Genomic DNA, 22,196 nt, shown 5'->3' with positions numbered 1-22,196 from the left:
ACATAAAAATAAATAAATAAAGATATTGTGTCCATCTAGAACTAAAAATATAGTTTAAAAAAATCCTAAAGCAACAGGTAACTTGAGTATCAGGTAGTGTGCCAAGTAGGTGGAGAGGTCAATGAGAGAGGGTTAGCATCCTACCTGGTCAAACACGCCAATTCCAGAAAAGGCCCACTTGCATTTGACAGATTCCCTATATTTCTTCTTGACAACCCTAAGTTTTACCTGAAGTATTTTCTTTTCCAAAGCAATCGTGGTAACATTGTATGGGAATCCATAATCAGTTCTTAAGCAGAAAAGCTTGGGCAACATTAAATTATCTGCCAAGAGTCCCCTTGCTGAGGCAACCAATCACCTCTTGCCTTTCAGGATGGCCTAACCCAGCTGGGCAGAGAACAGTGCCAAGAAAACTGGAGGGGTGAGGGAGTCAGTACAAGTCAAGTTCAGCTCTCACTTCGTAACTACAATTTGAACTTTTGAGTAGCTTGAAAAGTCAATAAACTGAAATACTGCATTTATAACAATGCGAACATCCATCTTTCCTGTCAACTTTTCAAAATCAATAACTAAAAAACAGTATTACACTATCTCTGAATGTGTGAATATAACTAGTGAGAAAAGCAGACATTTTTCTTCAACAACCAAAATAATATATAATATAACAGCTATATTATATTACATAATACTTTGCTGATAGTATCCTTGAGATTACACTGGTTTGGGCATAAGTTAATAATCCACCATATAATCAAATGGAATCATATGTTCTTAACTTTGGGTCTTGGAATGAAAAACAGACAAACATGCTACACATATGATGTTTTAACCAAATTCAGCTTTCCTGGGAAGGCAGCCTCTGCTTCTGACAGTTACAGCTCACCTGCCTCAGTAAATTACAGATGCTTAACTACAGAACACTATATCACGAGAAAACTGTAGCGGTGAATGCTCTGTGATCATTTGAAGCACACACAGCCTCATGGCTGCAACACTGAGTAAGAGTCCAGGAAGTAACACAGCAAAACCTTGGAAAACAGATTCTACTCCAGATTTCTCCTGATGTGAAGAAATGATCTACGATTTGCTTGACTGGCCTTAGTCACTTCATAAACTCTAACTCATCATCATCATTTTGGTTGTTTTTTTAAAATACAAATGGAAGGAAACTGGCATTGCTGTGTCCAGTTAAGTTTCAAAAAAGACAAGCTAAGTAGCAAATAAAAAGTTATAAGAAAATAATGAGGTCAACTAAGTTGTATGCATTGCTTTCTAGCACAGAATTGCCCAACTTTTAAATTTAAAAAAAAATACAAATACAAAATTTTTTCATCTTAAAATGTACACTACTTCTCAGAGTTTAACAATAAATGCAAACTGCACAATATTCCTTTAAATTATAAAACTCCTTTCATAATCAAAACAACCCATTGGAGGACATCTGATATTTTTCAGCTAATTAACATGTTTATGCATTAAAGAAACTGATCTAGCAACAATCACTTTCAGTGAAATTCTCTTTTCAAGAAATTATTAGGCAAGTTTAAATTGGCAATAAACTAGAAAATATACATACAAAAAATAGTCCAATTACAATTCAGACTAAAATAACTCCTGAAAAGGACCCTGATATTAATTAGGACAAAAATATATATATACTTTATTTTGTATATGTTTTCAGTCTCTCACCCTTCAAAATTTGGTAGAAATGGAAAGTGTAAATCCTAGAACACATGTCAAGATCATAGAGCCCTGCTCTCCTAAGTACTGCTCTGTATGGGAGACAGGACCTCTTAGAACATGCCTATCTCCTCAAGAATGGGAAGCCCAAGTTGGAGCTAGACAGAGTTCCTTCTTTGAGAACTTCCAAAACATCATCGCAATTACACAATTTTTCATGTGCTTTTTACTGTTTTTGCTTTTATTATCTCAGGTAACTAGGAGTTTTAAGCGTAATATATTGAATTTGAAAGAATGTTAGTATTGCCTCTGCTGAACTTTAAATTGACTGGAAGAGACAAAATAAGTCGATTGACTTTTTCATTTAAAAAGAAAGCTATTGCTATCACTGTCAAGCTTATTTGATCAATAACAAATACCTATCAAAGGCCTATTCTATGCCAAACATTGCTGTAGGTGACTGGGACATATCAGTTAACAAATTCTTCTACAGCCCCTTTATATACATTTGTAACATTAAAAACAGGTACCAGGGCTGGGGATGTGGCTCAAGCAGTAGCGCGCTCGCCTGGCATGCGTGCGGCCCGGGTTCGATCCTCAGCACCACATACAAACAAAGATGTTGTGTCCGCCGAAAACTAAACTAAAAAAAAAAAAAAAAAAACAGGTACCAGGGCTGGGGTGGTGGCTCAATGGTAATGCGCTTGCCTAGCATGTGTGACGCACTGAGTTCAATTCTCAGCACCACATACAAATAAATAAAATAAAGGTCCATCAACAACTAAAAAAATATTTAAAAAAAATAAAAATAAAAAACAGGCACCACATCACATATCAACAGGAACCTTTGGGAAATTAAAATGAGGGTTTAACATTCAACTTCCTTTAAGTCTCATATTGAAGTTATGATCTCAATAAGCAAGCAGGTTTTAAAATATGGTAACACACACAAAACAGTAGTCTGAAGAGGATAATAAAATGTTACAGCAAAGGTCAAAGTAAAGTAAAAACTGCCACTAACAAACCATGTTATCACAACCTAATAAGGAAATTTAACCATGAAAGACAAGGCAGATACAAGAATGGGAAGATCTATTCAAACAATGTCTTTCTCCCTCTTAAAGAGCCATGGGGATTTTTGAGATCTCCCCGAAGTACTTCTCACTTATTTCACTTATTTGTAATATTTCCTACCCACATCAAAGGTAAAATACATTTTTTACAATCATTAACAAAAACAGTAGTACTTTGGGGCTGGGGTTTGTAGCTCAGTGGTTGAGCGCTTGCCTCGCATGCCTGAGGCACTGGGTTCGATCCTCAGCGCCAAATAAATAAATAAATACTTTAATCCCCATAAATTCCTATGTGTCTAATTTCAATTAAGAAAATTAATTCATGGCTTCTACATTTTTTCCCCCAGAAACCTACTATAAGAGACTTTCAGGAAAGAAAATCATCTGTTTGGTAATCAGATATGTTTTCATACATGTGCTGATATCTGGGAGCTTGTGTTAACCTACCTCATTTCTCAGATAAAAAACAAACCTAAGCATGGTAAGTAGCAAAAAGGACAGCAATTATATCAACCTGTTGCTCCCAAGGAAGGCCAAGCTAGATTTCTGGATCTTATGCAAGAGGCTTGCTCCCCCAAATCACGTTTTGAAACCCAAACCCAGGTCCATGAGAGTTGTCTAACTTATAAACATGAAATATCAGGAATCCAGTAAAACCACTTAATGACTGGCCTGAGAAAGAAAAGGCAGAGAAAAGAGCGAGGCCAGCAGGGTTTGAGGTCCGCTTCATTTCAGCCCAGCCTTGCCAGACACTGCTGAGAACCAAGCCACACGTGGACGTGGGTCCTAGATAATCCCTCAACCAAGAGCTCAGCCCCGGCAGGTGCCCAGAACTCCACGTCGCCCGCAGGCGGGAGGACAAAGCTGGGCGCTACAGGCAGCATCCCCCCGCCACGGGCGACGATGACCTTCCGGACACCGTCGCTGGCCCCCAACCTCACGAAGCCCGCACCCGGCCTTCCCACAAGCACCCGGACGGGCGACCCTCCAGGCCCACCCGAGTCCCGCCATTCACGAACCCCGTCTCCGACCCCGACTCTCATGGACCCCCATCGCTGGACGCTGACCTCTGGCTTTCATCCGCGAGCGTGACCTCACGGTCCCCGTGCCCGCCCCTCACGCCCCCACCCTGGTCCTCCCAGCCCTGACACCAGGCCCCCACGGCCCCGCAGTCGGCCCTGCCGCGCGCACCCCGACCCTTCAGACCCCCGTCCCCTTCCCTCACGACGCCCATCGCCGACCGCCCCGCGGCCACCGTGGGCCCTCACCACCCCCATTCACGAGCCATGCCCATCCCCGACCCTCCCGCGCCCGCCTGGGGCCCTCACGACCCCCATCCCTGATCCTCGGGACACTCCACATTCCAGACCCTCACGAGCCCTCACCCCCCATCCTCCCGGTTCCACCCCGAGCTCCCGCGCCCCGTGGACCTCGCGTCCCGCCTCTCCCGACGCCCGGCCCCGCCCCGCCCGCCGCCGCGCTCACCTCCAGGCGCAGGGAGGCCCCGCAGGCACGCAGGAACTCGCGGATGTTGCTCAGGCACTCACTCTCGCTCCGCGGCTCCGGGTAGACCTGCAACACACAGCGCGGGCGCTGAGCGCGGCGGCGGGCGGGCCGCGCGGCCCCGAGCCTCCCGGCCGCCGCTCCGCTCACCCTCTTTCCTTCCTGCGGGAGGCACCAATCTCCGTCCCTGCCCTCACCCGGAAGTGGGCCGGCGCCGGTAGTGACGCCATCAGACCGCGCCCCGCCGCCGCAGGGACCTCTTCCGGCCGGCGCCGGGTCCTTGCCCGCCGCGCCGCCGTTCTCGGCCGGTCCCCAGCGCCTGCTCCCCTGCCGCCCGCCCGGAGGGAGCCGGGAGAACGGCCGCGGCGGCCGAGCATCCCCGACGCCCCTGCTTTCTCACCTGGGTTCATGGAGAGTGCGATTTTAGTCTCCTGCCTAACTTGAAACGGTTAGCAAGGTAATAGGCGCGTTGGGCTAAAGTGCGATGTCCTCTTTCCCGAATGCAGGCCGTGCGCTTCGTGGGCGATTAGCCCCAACAGCCGCCTAGGCCACCGCCCGGCGGCGCCGAGACGCCCGCGGAGCGGTGGCCGCTGCGGGGCGCCGAGCGGAGACGGCGCCCGGCCGACCCGGGCCGGGAAACCTGCGACCAGCACCGCGGGGGAGCCCGAGACGTCCCGGCGGCGGCTCGTTTTTAGACCCAAGGGTCATTTTTAAATCAGATCCTTTCCGTTCTGAACTGCGTCAGAACCGAGCGTTGCTATTTGCACCCACACATCGTCCAGACTTGCAGCGTGTGGAGCCGCTGCCCTGCGGGGAGAAATCACGGCACTCACTCCATCGGGCTGCTCAGGAGTCCTGGATCTTTTAAAATTACCAATCAAAACCAGGGTGTTCATCGATGCCATAAGAGAGGAAGTGAGGTTTGAAAAGCCCTAGAGACAAGGCTAGCACGTTTCCCTCCACGCTGAACAGATTTATTTTTGTCAGTAAAAGTGAAGAGTAGAACACCAAAACCAAAGCCGCCACCTCGTGCACTGTGCTTCTCTCTACCCCGGAAGAATTTTCTAGGAATATACACCACATGTGTAGTTGACATCTGAATTTTCTTGCCATCATTTTAAATATTTGGAAAGGATATAATTTCCGACATTCTGATAACAGCATTTTAAAATTCAGGTTATACCTTTTTAAAAAAATACCCAATGGAATCTTAAATACAGTAGAGATATGATACCCATTCTCCATCTTAAGAAACTTATGAAAAAACTCTTCTTTCAAAGGCAAACATCATTTTCTCCTTTAAGTCATTCCTATTCTATTCATCCCACAGAACTGTATGCTAATGTATCTTTATGCTTTAAAGCCTTACTGATCACGGCATCTTTTTTGCCAGACACCCATACATATGTAATCACAAAACAGATACTCATGGCACATTCTCAGGCATTTATGGACAAGTGCAGAGCAGTGAGAAACTCTAATCAATTTGTGTGCATGTCCCAGTGGGACTTGAAGAAGGCCAAGCTCTGCTTTCTTGTTAGTTCTCTATAAACAATATATAACTATAAACAATATCCTTTACATAGTCTAGGAAACGTTTTTTGATTTTTGTACCTTCGTTTGGTGATTTTGCTGTTTTAAATGGCCTCCAAGAGTAGTGCTAAAGTGCTGCCTAGCATTCCTAAGCGTAAGAAAGTTGTGATGTGTCTTACAGAAAAAATTCATGTGCTAGGAAAGCTCCGTTTGGGCATGAGTTATAGTGCTGTTGGCCGTGAGTTCAATGTTAATGAGTCAACAATACAATACATCCAGAAAAAGGAAGAAGATATTTGCAGGTCTGTGAGTGAGGCTGCTCCAGAGAGCGCTAAAGTAACATCTGTAGTACGTGACGAAGCCATGGAAAAGCAGCTAAATTTGTGGATTCATGAGATGATGATCAACAAAAAAAGTATAGTGGAAAGCATTGTTGTGAGGCTGAAAGCCAAAAAAATTTACAGTCACGTAACCCAGGGTCAGGAACATGTTAAATCATTCTCAGCTAGTGCAGGCTGGCTTGCACGTTTCAAAAGACGATACAGCATGAAAAACTTTAAACTTGCAGTCAAGGATGGTTCTGCACACCAGGAAGCCGCAGAAGAATTTAAAAAGTACCGTTGAGTGTTATACATGAAAAGGGTTATGTTGAAGAGCACGTTTTCAATGCCGATGTGATTGGCTTGTTTTACAAGAATGTTGGCAAATGAACTTACGTGATGCAAAAAACTTCCCAGGATCCTGATTCTAAAATACTCAAAGATCACACAACCTTGCTGCTATGCACCAATGCTAAGGGCAACTTTAAATGCAAGCCCCTAATGGTGCACTTAAAGGGAAGAATTTGAACTGTATGCCACTCCACTGGAGATGGAACCAAAAAGCATGGATGGCATCTGAAATATTCTGGGATTGGTTCCACAATTGCTTTGTCCCAGAAGTAGAATGCTATCTCCAGAGCAAAAACTTTGCCTTTAGGGTTTTATTAATTTTGGATAATGCCCCAGTTCATTGCCATGAAGAACTAGAAAATGCCCACCCCAATGTGGAAGTTCTTTTCATGCCCCCCAATACTACATCTCTCATCCAGCCCCTCAATCAAGGCATAATAAAAGCTTTCAAGGCACAGTACATGAGAGAGCTGTACAGTAAAGCTTGTGAGACACTTGCTGCCAACCAAGAAGCCACCATGTTAGATTACTGGAAATCAGTGACTATCCGCAATGTTATTGATTATGTTGGCACAGCTTGGGATAACATCAAACAGACTATTATCAATAACTGCTGGGAAAGTGGCCAAATTGTGTGAAAACTTTTGAAGGCTTTGAAGGTGTTACAGAAAATATAAAAAACATAACATGTCAAAAACATAATGTGTACCGCACAACAAATAAGTGGAAAGGGTTTCAATGACATGAGGGAAGAAGATGTGGAGGAAATTTTGGCAGAGAAGGCAGTAGAACCCACCAACAAAGATCTGGATGAGATGGCAAAACATGGTATCAGAATCAGTGATGAAAGTCAAGATAGTGATGTCAGCCAGCCCATGACTCCAAGAATTATTCCTCTTACAGCAGCCAAAATATCAGAGTGGAATTCTGCCCTGGAAAAAATTTTCAGTGACATGGAAGAATGTGACCCTATGCTTGAACGCAGTCTCACATTTAAGCGCCTCACCTCCACTGCATTTGTCCCTTATTCAGAAATGCTTAAAGATTTGAGGAGAAAACAGGCAAACAAAGCTGAAGCAGTTTTTCTAGCCAATTTTAGAGGGAAAGATGCAAAAGATAGAACTGCTGGATCACAACATCCCATCTCCTTGACGTTTCCTCTCTCCAGGTAAGTTCCACCAGTCCACCATTTGGTCTTCACAGGCAAGCCAAGGTCTTGGGGTTAAACCACACCTCCTGCAGTTCCATCTACAGTAAACTGTTAACATTTTTATACAATTTTAAATGCCTAACTTGCTCAGTGCTTTTTTCAGAACTTCATTTGCATTTCATATTATATAGTATGTGTTCACAGTGCTTTGCTTACTTAAGTCTTTATGAGCATTCTGTATATGTATGGTGTGTATATATGACTCAGTGGAAGAGTTCAACTAGTACAGCCATGGTAGAGCATATTATATATGCTGTAATTGAAACTGTGTTCATTATAAAGAAATCCTCTCTACAGCTGTTTGTAATAAATATTAGCCATCTTTAAACAAAACATAAAACAAGATCATGTATTCATTGATTGACAAAGTATTGTCACCAGACTCTCAGACAAACGTAATCCTGTGTCTCCCCTAGAAGCAATGTCTCAGTCATGGAGAATATAGTGATTGAGATAACTATGGAACAGAGCTACCACAGTAACAAGAATTTATTCTACACTTAAGATTTTTCAGCTGAAAGGACCTCATTGTTAAGATTTTTCTTCTGACTTAACTATCATGAGTACACAAATGATAGAAATGATATACTATAGTTTTTGATAATTATTAAATATAAAAAGCAAAACAATTGGAAATGTGTATCTTAATGAGAAATATGGGGCTTCCTCTTTTAATTAACTCATTTGCCCATGGACAATTATCACTTTTCTGCTAGAATGAGATGTAGTCTAACATCAGTGCTTTCCTGACTGGGGCTTTTTTACACACATGAGAAATTTTGTTCACAAAGATAAGCACATGGATATGAAAGTAATTTTGTGATGTAACTTAATTCATTGAAGCCTTCTGAATTAGGAGCTCGGGTGTAGCTCAGTGGTGAGCACACTGCCCACACAGAATACATGCTTATTAGCATATGAGTTCATTCTCCAACACCTAAAAATGAAATAAAGCTGAAGCTTTCTGAATTGCATGGCCAAAATCCAGATATGACCTATCATAAATGTTTTTAAATCATTATTTAATAACTTGACTAGAGTCTCCTTCAGTTTATGTGAAAACTAAGTAGTGGAGACCCTAGAGTTGCAAAACCGTCACTGACACCTCAGAACCCTAGTCTAGTTATCCCTTTGTTACGTGGCCTTCAGGTTTTCCATCTTGCAGCACCACACCTTAAGAGGACAACAAGTGGGTGAAAGGTCTGCCTTTTTGTGCAAAGTGAGAGAAGGCTATTATGAAGAGGAGGCAAAACACCACAGGCACCATCTCACACCAGTCAGCTGCAGATAAGTATATGCAGGCCAAGGGTCTGGAAATTGACTCCCTGGAAACTATGCAGTGCCCACAAAGCTCTTAAAGTCTTCCTGTATGCAGATCTGGGTGCATATAGCTTGCTACTTCAAAGAACAAACCTGTTTGGAAAACTTGTATTAAAGATTCAAACTTTATAGTAAATAAGTAGTGTCTGGCTCTCTAATATGTCATCTAGGACAAGTCATGTGACCCCTCTGGATCCTTACCCTTAAAAAAAAATACCCAGTGAAACCTAAGTATAATAGATAATTTTATAATACCTATTCTCCACCTTAAGAAATGAGGCTAACAGGCTTTCTCATTGAGATGTTGGGAGAATCAAATGTATTACAAATTATCAGCAATATTTCTTGAGCCCTGACTCCATAGCAGATCATGTTACAAGCACTAGGAATGCAAAGCAGAGTGAGACAAGGTCTCTGACCTCAGTGAGGCAAGAATACACATGCAGGTGCAGGTGCAGCCACACAGAGGCACACTTGGAACCACAGAAGTACTACTGACAGGGTGGGGCTAGAGGCTTATCCAGCACCAAATGTGATCTTGACCCTGGTAGATGAAAAAGCTAGTGGAACTGCATATTCAAACATGTGACATTTTAAGCTGGGCATGATGGTGTGCATCTATTATCTAGTTAGGAGGCTAAGGTAGGACTTCACTTGAGCTCATGAGTTGAGCTCATAGCAAGACCCTGTCAAAGTGTGACATATTAGAAGTCTATGGAGTGTTCAAGAAAGGTACCTAGTCAAGGGCACCTTAATTCATGAGTAAAACTACATTGAAAAACAGTGGAATATTATGATACAGAACAAGACAAGTAGAAGTCCTGTCCTTTATCAAAGAAGATGTGCAGGGAGCACATTATTAGTTATCCCAGAAATGCAAATTAAAATCACAGCTAAAATTACACACCCACGAGAATGGGGCATGTGGAAAATGCAGACAATATCCATTCTTGGTAAGACTGAAAACAGTTGGAACTCTCATTCATGACTTGACAGCATACTGTTTTACCTGAAGAACTGGCAGTTTCTTGCCAAGTTAAACTTAAACCCTAAATTCCAGCAAGTATTTGCCCAAAAGTGATGGAAACTCATCCACAAAATGCCACATAAGACCATTCACACCATTGGCAAAGCCTTCACAACTGAAAGGAAGGGCTGTCCTCCATGTACCTCTAGGACTCAAGTGACCACCAACTCTGCCCAACTTCCCAGAAGTTCTGTCCCAAACTCTCCATTGATAATAAACTCCAGGTTTTTTCATTAAAAACTAATCAGACCAAGACTGCTTTCCAAACAATTGCAGTTTCCCCTAGAAATATAAAATTATGCTTAATATTTGAGGAATGGTGTGTCTTGCGTGAAAATTGGCCACATAATCTCAAGGCAATGCTAGGATCAAATTCTAGAAACCTTTGCAGCTGCCTTCGGCGTTCAACAGCTGCCCAGGGACAGTCGACTCCACCCAGAGTCACTGCAAAGCGCCAATTAAGGCAGCTGCCTTCTTCCAGTCAGACTTGGAAAGTGTTTAAAAAGAGTGAGAGCCAGGCACAGTGGCACACACCTGCAATCCCAGCAGCTCAGGAGGCCGAGGCGAGAGGATCACAAATTCAAGGCAAGCCTCAGCAACTTAGCGAAGCCCTAAGCAACGTAGTAAGACAGTGTCTCAAAATAACAAGGGGCTAGGTATGTTGCTCCGTGGAAAGTGTCCCTGGACTCAATCACCTGTACCAAATAGTTTAAAGACAAACTGCTTGAGAAGTAAGGCAGGCAGCATCAGCAAGGTAAATGAATGAGCAAGCCTGGTGCTGCCTTAGCAACCATAATGAAGACAACAGAACCACAGAGTTCCATCTAACTCCCCACCAGCCCTGGTTCCCAGTGGCTCTCACTGCAGTCTTGTGTGTGTGAAATCCCCCACCTGCTTCCAATCTCCAGTGGGATTTGAGAACCACTGGTGTGGAATAACATCAGAATCAACTGGAGGAACAGCTTTAGGTGGAACCCAAGAATCTGAATTTCTTCCAAGTTCATGGGAGATGCTAATGATACCAGGACCAGACTTCAAGAACTAGTGGTATATGCCAACTGAAAGTAAGAAAGTGGTGTTTCTCCCACTAGAATAACAACTTCCTTACCACAGAACAAAGGTCCCCAGGTCTTTGTCATCAACAGCCTCATCAACCAGCTGAAGAGAATCAACTGCTTTGAGAACCTCATCCTGGCTGTGGCACCTATCACATGATGACCTACTTGGGCACAGTTCAACTCCCCATTAGACATCTGCTCTCTAGTGGCAACCCACAGGCACCTCTTGTTAAATAGTCAACCAAGTAACCTAACCAACATGCAACACCAAAGTCACTTATCACAGAGCAATTGAGATAACCTTCAAGTGGAAAGGTAATAGAAAACACTTCAGGTTGGTCTGTTACTTAGTGGTGACATGACTGCTCAGAATGACGTGCTGCATACGTCATTAGTGCACTCTGCTCTGGGAGGCTGCCCTTGGAGGGCCACATAACCCAGGCTCCCTGCACTGTGGCCTTGGGTTTCAGCCATTAGGAGACCATGGCTGGGAAGGAGGGGCACCTCCTGCTAAGTGGCACTGGCTGTGTGCTGGTATAGGTTCACAGAGCTGGCTGTGTCTCACCCCTACTCTGCTTTCAGTAACATCACCTTGCAGCTTGAAATCAGCCACAATGGAAGTGTTTATACCTCAGAGATCCACAAACACTGCACATCAGAGCCTCCACCCAGAAAGCCAACCATGTTCCTCTACTGACAACAGCTCCCATTAGGAAGCCCCTCCTGCAGCTACAGCTTTCCTAGCTCTGGTAGTTTCCTGCTTCTCCCCACCAGTCCCTGCACACTTAGGGGCATAATGGCTTCCAGGAAACTGCCCCATCTCAGGGTTCTACTTGTCCCTGCCCTCACTTCATACATGGTCTCATTACTCACTCCAGCCTCTGTTTTGGGGCCATCTATTTTCTGCTGCGACCCTAACTTGCAGAGCTTCCTGGTGGCAGCTGAAAATAGAGTAGCATGTAATTCCAAAGATAGGAAACCATTTAGAAAGCAGATTAAATGGACTGCAGTGCTTCCACAAAATGGACCAACAACTCTATACAATCTCTAGGTTACATTAAAGTAAAATCTCTAGGTTACCAAAATGCAGTGCTGGGTTTGAAATCCTAAATTTACCTTTAAAAGCCTACTTAGCATTTAATGGCTTGTCTAATATTCAATTACATGGTAGTCACTGCTTTATTCTAGTTAGGCTCCTGCAGTCTCCTTTTCTTCATTGTGCTCTCTGCCTATTATTCCATAGGACATGCTGTGAAGTGGAGTGAAACACAGGTGAAAGGAGCCCACTTGGCCATCCATCCACTGGACAGGTCTTCCAAATCCATTGGAAAAGAAATGAAGCATCAAGCAGAAAATTAAAAGATTTGGTTGCTAAATATCAGATAAGTAAACTACTTCTCAAAAGTATATAGCCTACTACCCAGTAGTTTGCTGAAAGACAATTAAACTTTTAATAATGTGCACTTTCTTTTGCTTGCTTTCTTCAACATACCCCAAAACCCAGCTCCTATATGGAGTGCTAGTCACATAGGGAGAAACAAAATTTTTTCCACTAGTTTGAAACTGGCCAGATTTACAAATATGTAGAGTCAGATATGCCAGAGACGTGACACATGGAGGAGATGACCAAGGCTGCATTGCTTAAATTAACTCCTATCCCCTGAGGCTTGGTTCCCACAGACTCCAAAAGCATGTGAAGTCCTTCAGAGCTGGTGGCAACTGTCCCAAATTCATGCCAATGCCAAACATGGATAAGAAAATGTTGAAGGATAAAGCACCCATCACATAACCTAGACTAAATCTGTCCACAAGCTGTAGGTTTTCCCAGTGATGCTAGGTAAACACAGGGAGCTGAACGTTAGGTGGCAAGTGAAAGCAACCTGGAAAGGCAGAGGTGCTGCCACGGTTGGAGGTCAGCCCCTTGGGGATGCCGACATTGGGCAGCGGCTCAGCCGGCAGAAGGCATGGCAGGATCCCGACTCAGGAACACAAAGAACATTAGAAATTCATAAGAACTCAGACAAAGTCTTGTGGCCAGAGATTGTCTTCAAAGTTGTGCCTGTTCATCACGGCACAGTCACCCTCCTATGTCAGTCATGCTTGTAACTTAACGAAAACAGCCCAGGAGTTACAGCACAGCATTTTGTGAATCTGAGCCACTCATTACTTGCTGCCTGGGCTCCATTCTACTTGGCTTCTGTTCCCTCGGTGTTGATTTTGTCTCCTGATCCCATCTCAGAATAGCTGATGGTTCCATTTCTGAAGACCCTCTGTTGAAGAATACGTGGAGAAGGCCTGTGGCCTTCGATGGAAGAGTGGGTCCTTGCCGTGTGTGCTGGTGGCAACAGTGTGAGCACCCTAGGTGCAGGGAGGCCCACCTTGTGAGCACATGCATCCCCACTGACCAGGCATACCTCACACACATGCTGTTTGAGACTCTGTCTCAAAAAATAAAAAGATTTGGGGGTATGGGTTTGTGGTAGAGCAGTCCTGGATTCAATCCCCAGTACCACCCAAAAAAAAGGGCAAAAGACCTGAGGAGACAACAAAGAAGACTCGTAGATGCCAAGTGTGTTAGTCCGCTTTCTGTTACTGGAACAAGGGAACATCCCTTCTCCAGCAGTCCCTGATGGCATTCCACATTTAAATTTTGTTCTCAGATGTCTCAGGACTGCTGATGGCTGCCCTGCCATTTCCCATTTGGTTTGACTGCTACTCAGATTCACTTCTGAGGACTCTCCCACACACCCCTGCACACACAGTGACACCATCTGTGACTGGGCACTCCAGGCAGTAGCCTTTGTTCCAATTCTTCCCAGCTGAAGAACCTATCTGTGCTTTTTAAACTGCTCAAGAAGCTGCATTTATGGCAAGGAGAAGCCTCAGAGCCATATTACAGAAGACGGGACATGACCACTTGGGAAGAGTTCCATTTTGGTCCATGTTTGAGAGGTCACTGAAGGAGTGCAGAGAGCACTGGCACATTGTGCGGAGGAGCCAGTGAAGCAAAAGGGAGGCCTTCACTCGGGAAGAAACAACTAAGGGGTTGGGAACAGCAGAGGACACCAGGGCTAAGCACATCTCTATAAATAGCAGGTAAGCCTTGCCCTAGCGAGGATAGCCAAGAGCCAGGAGGAGGGTGCGGAACAGCACTAGCCCAGGGTGCTTGCAGGAGGTTAAGGGAAAAAAAAAAAAACCTGCAGGAAAAAATTCAGAGCCAATGGGACTTTCATATTATCAATAAGTGACCAAAAGCTGATAGGAAACTTCATTGCCACCCAACACTCAAGTTATTGGCAGAATGTGACCTGAGTAAATAGAGCACAGTTTCAATAAGATGCGCAGCAGTCATACTTGAGGAAATAAAATTTTTAAAAACCACTTAGACAAACAACCTTCATTAGTTGAAGATAAGGCTGCCAGTATATACACAAGAAGTCTGTTCATATAACTGAGGTATCTCACTGCTTGCTTATACATCAAATCAGAAGTCACATCACTTCTCTGCCCAAAACCCTTCAAAGTTCCACACTTTTTCATGCAGAGAAAAAGCCAATTCCTGTGAGAATGAGAAGACAAACCACAGACTGGTAAAAGAAGGATCTGCAAAACACACAGCCAAAGACTTGTATCCTAAATATAAAGAATTCTTAAAAATTAACAATAAGGAAAAAAATTAATGGGCAAAAGAAGCCAGGCTTGGCAATACACACCTGTAATGCCAGCAACTTTGGAGGCTGAGTCAGGAGAATCACAAGTTCAAGGCCAGCCTCAACATGTAGCAAGACTCTGTCTCAAAAAATAAAAAGATTTGGGGGTATGGGTTTGTGGTAGAGCAGTCCTGGATTCAATCCCCAGTACCACCAAAAAAAAAAAAAGGGGGGGGGGGCAAAATACCTGAAGAGACAACATAGAAGACTCGTAGATGCCAAGTGTGTTAGTCCGCTTTCTGTTGCTGGAACAAATACCTGAAGTAAATCAGTTTATAAAGAGGAAGGATTTACTTTGGCTCGTGGTTGAGAGGTTTCAGTCCATGGTCATTTGGCTCTTATTACTTTGAGGCCTGTGGCAAGGCAGGACCATGTGGCAGAAGGGGCAAGGATCATAATACCCCCTTCAAGGACATGCCCCAGTGACTCGACTTCCTCCCACTAGGACCCCACCTGTTAAAAGGCTATACCATCTCCCAGTAGCACCATAGGCTGGGACCAAGCCTTCAACACATGGGCCTTTGAGGGACACTTTCCCAAACCATCGCACAAGTAAACATGTGAAAAGATGCTCCCTGTTATACATCACCAGGGGGATGAAGGTTAAAGCACAGTATCACTACACACAGATTTAAATGAACAGAATCCAGAACACCGACAACACCAAATGCTGGTGAGGATGTGGAGCAACAAGAATTCACATTCATGCCCGCAGAAATACGAAATGGTACAGCCAATTGGAAGGCAATTGGTGGTTTCTTATAAGCTAAATGTAGTCTTTATCATACAAGCCTGCAATTGTGCCCCTTGGTATTTACCCAAATGAGTTTTTTTAAAAACATTCTTCTAGTTGTTGATAGATCTTTATTTTATTTATTTATGTGCGGTGCTGAGAATAGAACCCAGTGCCTCACACATGCCAGGCAAGTGCACTACTGCTGAGCCACAGCCACAGCCACAGCCCCCCAAATAAGTTTTTTAAGAACTTAGGTCCACACAAAATCTGTAAGCAGATGTCTTTATCAGCTTTACTCATAATCTTGGAATTTACCAGGATATGAATGGATAAACAAATAATGGTATGTGAAACAACATGTTATTCAATGATTAAAAAAAGAAGAAGAAGAAGTGCACCATCAAACTATGAAAAGATGGAGGAACCTTAAATGTATATTGAAAGAAGCCAGTGGGAAAAACTATATGATTTCAAATATATAACATTCTGGAAAAGACAAAGCTGTGGAGACAGATCAGTAGTTGTCTAGGGCTGAAGGGAGGGAGCGTAAGGGGCCAGAGGATTTTAGGGCAGTGACACTGTGCTATACAATACTATAAAGTGGATATGTCATTGTACATTTATCACGACCAAGCAATGTACAAGATGAACTATCATAGGAACCGTGGGCTTCAGTTCATTGCTGTGATCTGAATGTCCACTCCAATGCTCATGATGAAAATGCACTGCCACTGCCACTGCCGCTGTTGGGAGGCAGGACTGTTAAGCAGGTGTGTGGTCATGGGGGCTCTGCCTTCGTGCACTGATTCATGTCATTATCACAGGAATGGGTTCCTAATAAAAAGCATCAATTTGGCCTGATTTGCCCTCTGTCTCTTGAGGGTGTGTTTGCCCTTCTGCCATGTTGTGATGCAGCATGAAGGTCCTTAGCAGATGTGGTCCCTTGACCTTGGACTTGCAAGCCTCCAGCACCCTGAGCAAATAAATTTCAGTGTTTGTCCTTCCACCAGTCCATGGTACTGTTGTAGCAGCAGAAAACTAGATGCTGATAATAAGTCAGTATTACTCACCAGTTCTAACAGGTATGTCATTCACACCAGATGTTAATAATCAGGAGAGCTGGGGATGGAGGGAGAGAATATGGGGACTCTTTTTCTGCTCAATGCTTCTAGAAACCAAAAATGGGTCTTTTTAAAAAGCTGCATGATAATAATCAAAAGCCCTTATAGTGGCCTACACAGCCCACCCCCTTGCTCCCTCCTTGACTATTACCAGCTATTGCTCACTCACACTGGCTCTGCTCTTCCTGGACTTGCCAGTGACTCCTGCCTCGGGACCTTTGCACTAGTGATCCCCTCTGCTGAAACACTCTCCCCGCTTTGCTGTGATCATCATCAAGTCTCTGTTCAAATGACACATCTCAGAAACCCCAAGCCAACGACCTGACAAACAGCTGCAATGCCACCCTAGTTGCTTCGTGACCCTACCCCATGCTGCTTTTCTTCCACTGGGGAAGATGCTATCCAATGTGCCTAAGTGATGCATTTACCGGATTTTCCCCTACACCATATAGCTATTCTCTGCAAGCAGAGGACTGGTCTGAACAAATATATCTCATGATGGCCCATCTGGCTCCTGATGAGTTATTTGTTCAATGAGTCAATAAAGTAAGGGCATGTGCCTAGGGCACTCTTAAGTACCATACATCACTTGATTAAACCTACCAAAAGTGAAGTTGATGCTGTGGCATCTAGAACCAAAATGTGACATACAGTCACTGGATATGGCCTGAAACATGTCACTCAGTGATTCTGTCATGGTGTGCACATCAGAGTGTACTTGCACAAATCAAGACTGCCACCATGTCACTCCATGATATCGCTTATGGAACCACTGTCATGAATGCAGTCTTGTTGGTCAAAACAGCAAGCACATGACTGTACACTGCTGGGGATGGAAGACATGAGACGGGACTATCCTAAAACTTGGAAATACAATCACTATAAGAAAAATGATGGAGAAATCAAAGACTCATTTTGCTTTTAGACCTTAACCCCTTCCCATCATGACATACATACATACACCCCGTCATACCACCCTGCCAGAGGCCAGCTGCCCACCTGCTGCCCAGCTCTCCCAGGACTGCCCACTTGCAAGGCCAGGGCTCAGCTTTCTCTGTGTGTGCATCAGGGCATCAGGCCATCAAGGGCTGCACAGAGGAGCTCTGGTCACAGCTCTCATCTCTGTCACTGAGGAAAATCACTGGCTCTGAGCTGGGTCTCCACAACCAGCTGGCCTGCTCCCTCGAGCCTGGCTCATTTCCGTCATTCACATTTCATGCAGGCATCCCTAATGTCTGTGTGTTCACAAGCCTGCATTATATTTGTTTCTTAAGTTTCACAAGGGGGCTCTAGACCTCATGTGATTCTGGTATTTCAGAGTTGAGAGACAGCGGGAAATTCAGAAAGAGCTAGGGAGAGACAGACACACAGAAAAAGAAACAGGCACAGAGAAAGGGGGGAGAAACGGACACACAGAGGGAAGTGGTGAACAGGACCCACACGGCATACATGCCGTTGCTGACAAACATGCTGCCAAGGGCACTTCGGGGGAGGGCACAGCCCAGCAACTTGCTGCATTTTCCTCAGGTTTCTCAGGCCTGAGTTCTCCACTGGTGCTGAGCACATTCATGCCATTTCCTCTGTCCTCTCCACTATTTCTGGCCCACACAGTGAGTGTCACTCGGGTGACTCTGTCCTTCACTTCTATAACTTCCACTGGGTTCTTCTTTACCGTTGTTTCTTTGCTGAGGGGGGTCTATGTTCGCATCAACATCCCCTCTCCAAGCCACGTTATGGTGCCTGCTGGGCCCCTCTGTGGACAGCTCCAGCACCACCCATGGGGGAGAAACACGGCTAGCAGGGCCTCAGCGACCTCTGGCAAGGGAGTTCCCGTGCCCACCAGCCTTCCCCTGCCTGATCTAGTGTTTTCGCCTGCAACCAGTCTTGGGGCTGGAAATTGTCAAAAATGTCGATGTTTTCTCCGACTATGAGTAAAACATGGATTCTCAATTGGCAAGTGAACAGAAAGCAGCAATTGGAGTGACTTCCACAGCATGTCTTGGGGTTGACTGGAAGGACAGTGCAAATCCCAATGGCTATTTCAGATTTCAGGGAACCATGGTAGCCTGGTGGATGGACGAACTCTGCATCCCTTAGAGGCAGTGTCAGGAGTGGCAGCCAGCTGAACACCATGAAATGAAATCTGTCCTTAAGGAGCAATGATAGGAACTGGCTGCAGGGCTGCTCCCTGGGGTTCCTCCTTGGGGCTGCCCCTGAGGACTCTTCCCTGAGGTTCCTCCCTGGGGCTGCTCCCAGACCCCATAGCCAAGTCACAGGGTTAAGCCATACACTTTCCTGGAAAACCCCAGTATTAAAGACACCTACAGTAGCTCAGGGTCCACCTCATTCCCGCAGCTGCTCCTAGCCCTGACCCGAGTGTTTCAAGTGCCTTGACGCCTCTAGCTAAGCCTCATTTCACCAGACCTTGCCCAAACCTCCTGAGCTTGGTCTCTCAACAAAGATCATGTTTCTCTTCCGTTTTAGAAGAAAACTTCTGTGCAGATGGGGATCCCAACTTTTCAGGTAAATTCCGAGTCCCCTTCCAACTTAAGTGGGACTTTTTTCTCCAGTCTTTCTGCACCATGTTTGAATACTGCAGACCCACAGGGAGGCAGATCTCAGGTGCTGTACTGCCTGAAGTGAGAAGGCACTGGCTGGGAAACGCACCAGATGTAAGGGCCACCTGTGGAAGATCCCCTGGGAACACAGCTGGGCCCCACCTGCAGTACTGCCAGGTGACTCACAGTGGTCTGGGTCATGGTTCTCAATTTTGGTCCCCTGGACCAGCAGCATCAGCAGTCCCTCATACCTCAGAGGGATACAGCTTCTCCACCCTAGCTTAGCAGCTCTGAGGGTGGAGACCAGCTCTGTATCTGCACATGCTCAAATTGAACAGCCACCAATGCAAGGCAGAAATACACAGAGAGCAGTTAGTTTTTGGCAATGTCACCATCCTTACCTAAAATCCCGCTGATTGTCAGATAAGCCAAAGGGGAAAGATGAAACACCCAGCATTAATGCATTCAAAAGATAAGGATGAAGGTCTCAGAAGTTCTTAGGGTGATGGCTTCTCGTGCTCAGTACAACACTTATTTAACCCAAACCAATGGACTCATCCACTGAGAAGGAAAGAAGCACATTTCAAAACATGGGGAATGAACAAAAATATGCTAGGCATATTTCCCTGAAACTAGTGGAAAGGACAGTTTTCTAGAGTCTCCTTTATCCAGAAAAGCATGCCTGACATCCACATCCTCTTAACAAAGGTTACAGTGAAGTTGCTCACCCATTGCTGCTCCTCCACACACCTGTGCCGGGTTTTCATGCGCCTAGCCTCAGCTTCATCTGTGGGCTCAGCCGCTGTCTCACCCCACAGCTCTGTTTCCAGCACTTTCCAGTCCCCACAAACCTGCAAGCTCAAATCTCTCCCTTTCCAGAGACCCTCTCTTCTGTACTAACTCATGGGCCCTGACGGAGGTGACCAGTAATGAGGGTGGCCCTATATCCAGGTTTTCCCAGGCCCGTCCAGCTGTGCCCACTGCCCTAGACCAATCATGAGTGGGCCTTCCCTCCCCCCAGCTCAGCCAGCACTGGCAGGTCTTCAGTGGCACACACTCAGACTCTGGCAGCACACCAGTCAACCTCCTCCCCACCTCCTGTCATGGTGCCCTCTACTAACTAAGCCCATCGGCCACCCCTCTTAAGTCTCCTGGGACCGTGGGCACTGCTAGGTTATTCATTTCCAAGTTCCCCCAGCTGACTCTGACCTTCGCACAGTAGCACCACAACTCCTGGTGAGAAATCTCAGCACTCCTACAGCTTCAGGTCACAGCTCTGCACTGTGATTCCCCGGTTTATAATATAGTCCAGGTGTCCTCCAGGCTCTCAAAGCTCCACACAACCACGCTCCAAGTCATGGAACCCATTCACGATCTCCATGCACTAGCCCAGGCCACATGCAGGATTCGCTCAGAGGTGACCCTGCGCCTCTCCTGCTGTGCAGTCAGAGACTTGGGGGTGGCTCCAAAGGCCTTTCCCAAGTCAACCCACCACAAGCCCTGTGAACTTGGTTCCTGGAACCCCTCTCAATTCTATCATCATCTCTTTGGCATACCTGCTCCACCCTAACCCCAGGTCTCAACAGCTCTCTGCAGACAATCCCATACAATTTTCTACATGTTGTTTTCTAAACATGCAGCTGATCATATTATTCCCTCCTTAAAACCCTGGGAAAGCACAACTGGCCCACTAGGCCCTCTGCTGCCTGGCCCCGCCATCTCTCCTGGCATCCTTGTTCCGTCCAAGGCCATCTAGGCCTCTCCAGGGCACTCCCAATGCACCAGGGACCCCCCAAGCCAGGACACCCCTCCTCCATTATAGACCCCCATCCTCCAGAGCTCGACTCCAGTGCCACTGCATGACAGGAGCCTGCCCTACACCATCCCTGCCCCATCTGCCAAGGTTAGCAGGTCCCTCTGCTCTACGTATGGAAATCCATCTCTCGCCTTCAGAGCACGTCTCACTCGCTACATAGCCACTCGTGTCATTTCTTTGACGTTACTCTCCTCCACCATTGGGTTACTTTTGCAAGTCATAAATCTCCAAGGCCTTGCATGATTCTTGAATACAGTGAACACCCAATCAAGATTTGAGGAGAAAATAAATAAATGAACAGATTAAAAAGATGAGTCTCTGGCAATAAATCCCTTTCCCCATAAAATGTAAGTACACTACACATGTTTTCTAGAATCATGATTAGGTTCAAAAGTAGAAGACAGCCTGTAAGATGAGTTAAAACCCATACACCAACAAAAACAATCATATGACAGGGCAAAACTGACAAGCCCCAGACTGAGGCACCCCAACACACAGTGGCCTGTGGTCTTTCAAAGGTGCAGTCTACGAGCACCAACATGGGTGCACCCTCACGAAACCCGTGACCACATCTGCCCCTGGCTTCGCAATCACCTCCTCCATCCCAGGTCCCCAAGCAAGGTTCGGCCCACTGTCACTGAGATACCGTGTATCTTCTGGAAGCCCACATCAGTAGAACCACACGGTGTGTACTCTGCTCTAGTTTCTGTCAGCACAATGTTGAGGCTCAACCATGCTCTGGGCTATTCTCTCATCTATAGTAAAGATATACCACAATTTGAAATTCACCAGCTAGAAACATTTGCTTATATCTTCTTTGTGGGTATTAAAAATAAAACTGCTGTGAACATTTGTGAAAGACTCAATATGGAGACACCATTTTCTTGGGCAGATAACTAGAAGTGTAATGGCTAAAACATATGTTAGGTGTACGTTTAGTGTTTTAAGAAACTCATGACCTGTATTCTGAAGTGTTGTCTGATTTTACATTGCCACCAGCCGTGAGAGTCCAGCTCCTTCCTGCCCTTGCCCACACTTGACATGATCACTCTTCCCAGCAGTTGTGATAACAGATATATAGTGTGCAGCCCTACCTCATTGGGGCTTTATCACTAATGGAGTCAGAGTTTCTTTTCATGTGCTTATTTGCCATATTGATATCTTCTTTGGTGAAGTGTCT

General features: G+C 45.3%; 1 protein-coding gene across 4 annotated transcripts in view; it reads right to left on the bottom strand.

Moving 5' to 3' along the window:
* The window catches only part of Arhgef7 (Rho guanine nucleotide exchange factor 7), a 129,365-nt gene that overhangs the window by 95,505 nt on the left and 11,664 nt on the right, over nt 1-22,196 (bottom strand). For 3 of the 4 annotated variants that reach the window (XR_011707432.1, XM_027938833.3, XM_071611648.1), the window contains exon 2: nt 4,239-4,325. Coding sequence is in view for 2 of the 4 variants with exons in the window: in XM_027938833.3 (XP_027794634.2) it covers nt 4,239-4,325 (87 nt within the window). In the remaining 2 variants the exon portion in view is untranslated. Of the gene's footprint in view, nt 1-4,238; nt 4,326-4,406; nt 4,446-22,196 lie in introns of those variants that run through there. The other variant, XM_027938834.3, reaches the window with a different exon arrangement.

The sequence above is a fragment of the Marmota flaviventris genome, chromosome 4 (assembly GCF_047511675.1).
Source record: "Marmota flaviventris isolate mMarFla1 chromosome 4, mMarFla1.hap1, whole genome shotgun sequence".
NCBI lineage: Eukaryota > Metazoa > Chordata > Mammalia > Rodentia > Sciuridae > Marmota > Marmota flaviventris.
Note: the sequence above shows the minus strand (reverse complement) of the source record. Positions and strands in the feature narration are given on the sequence as shown.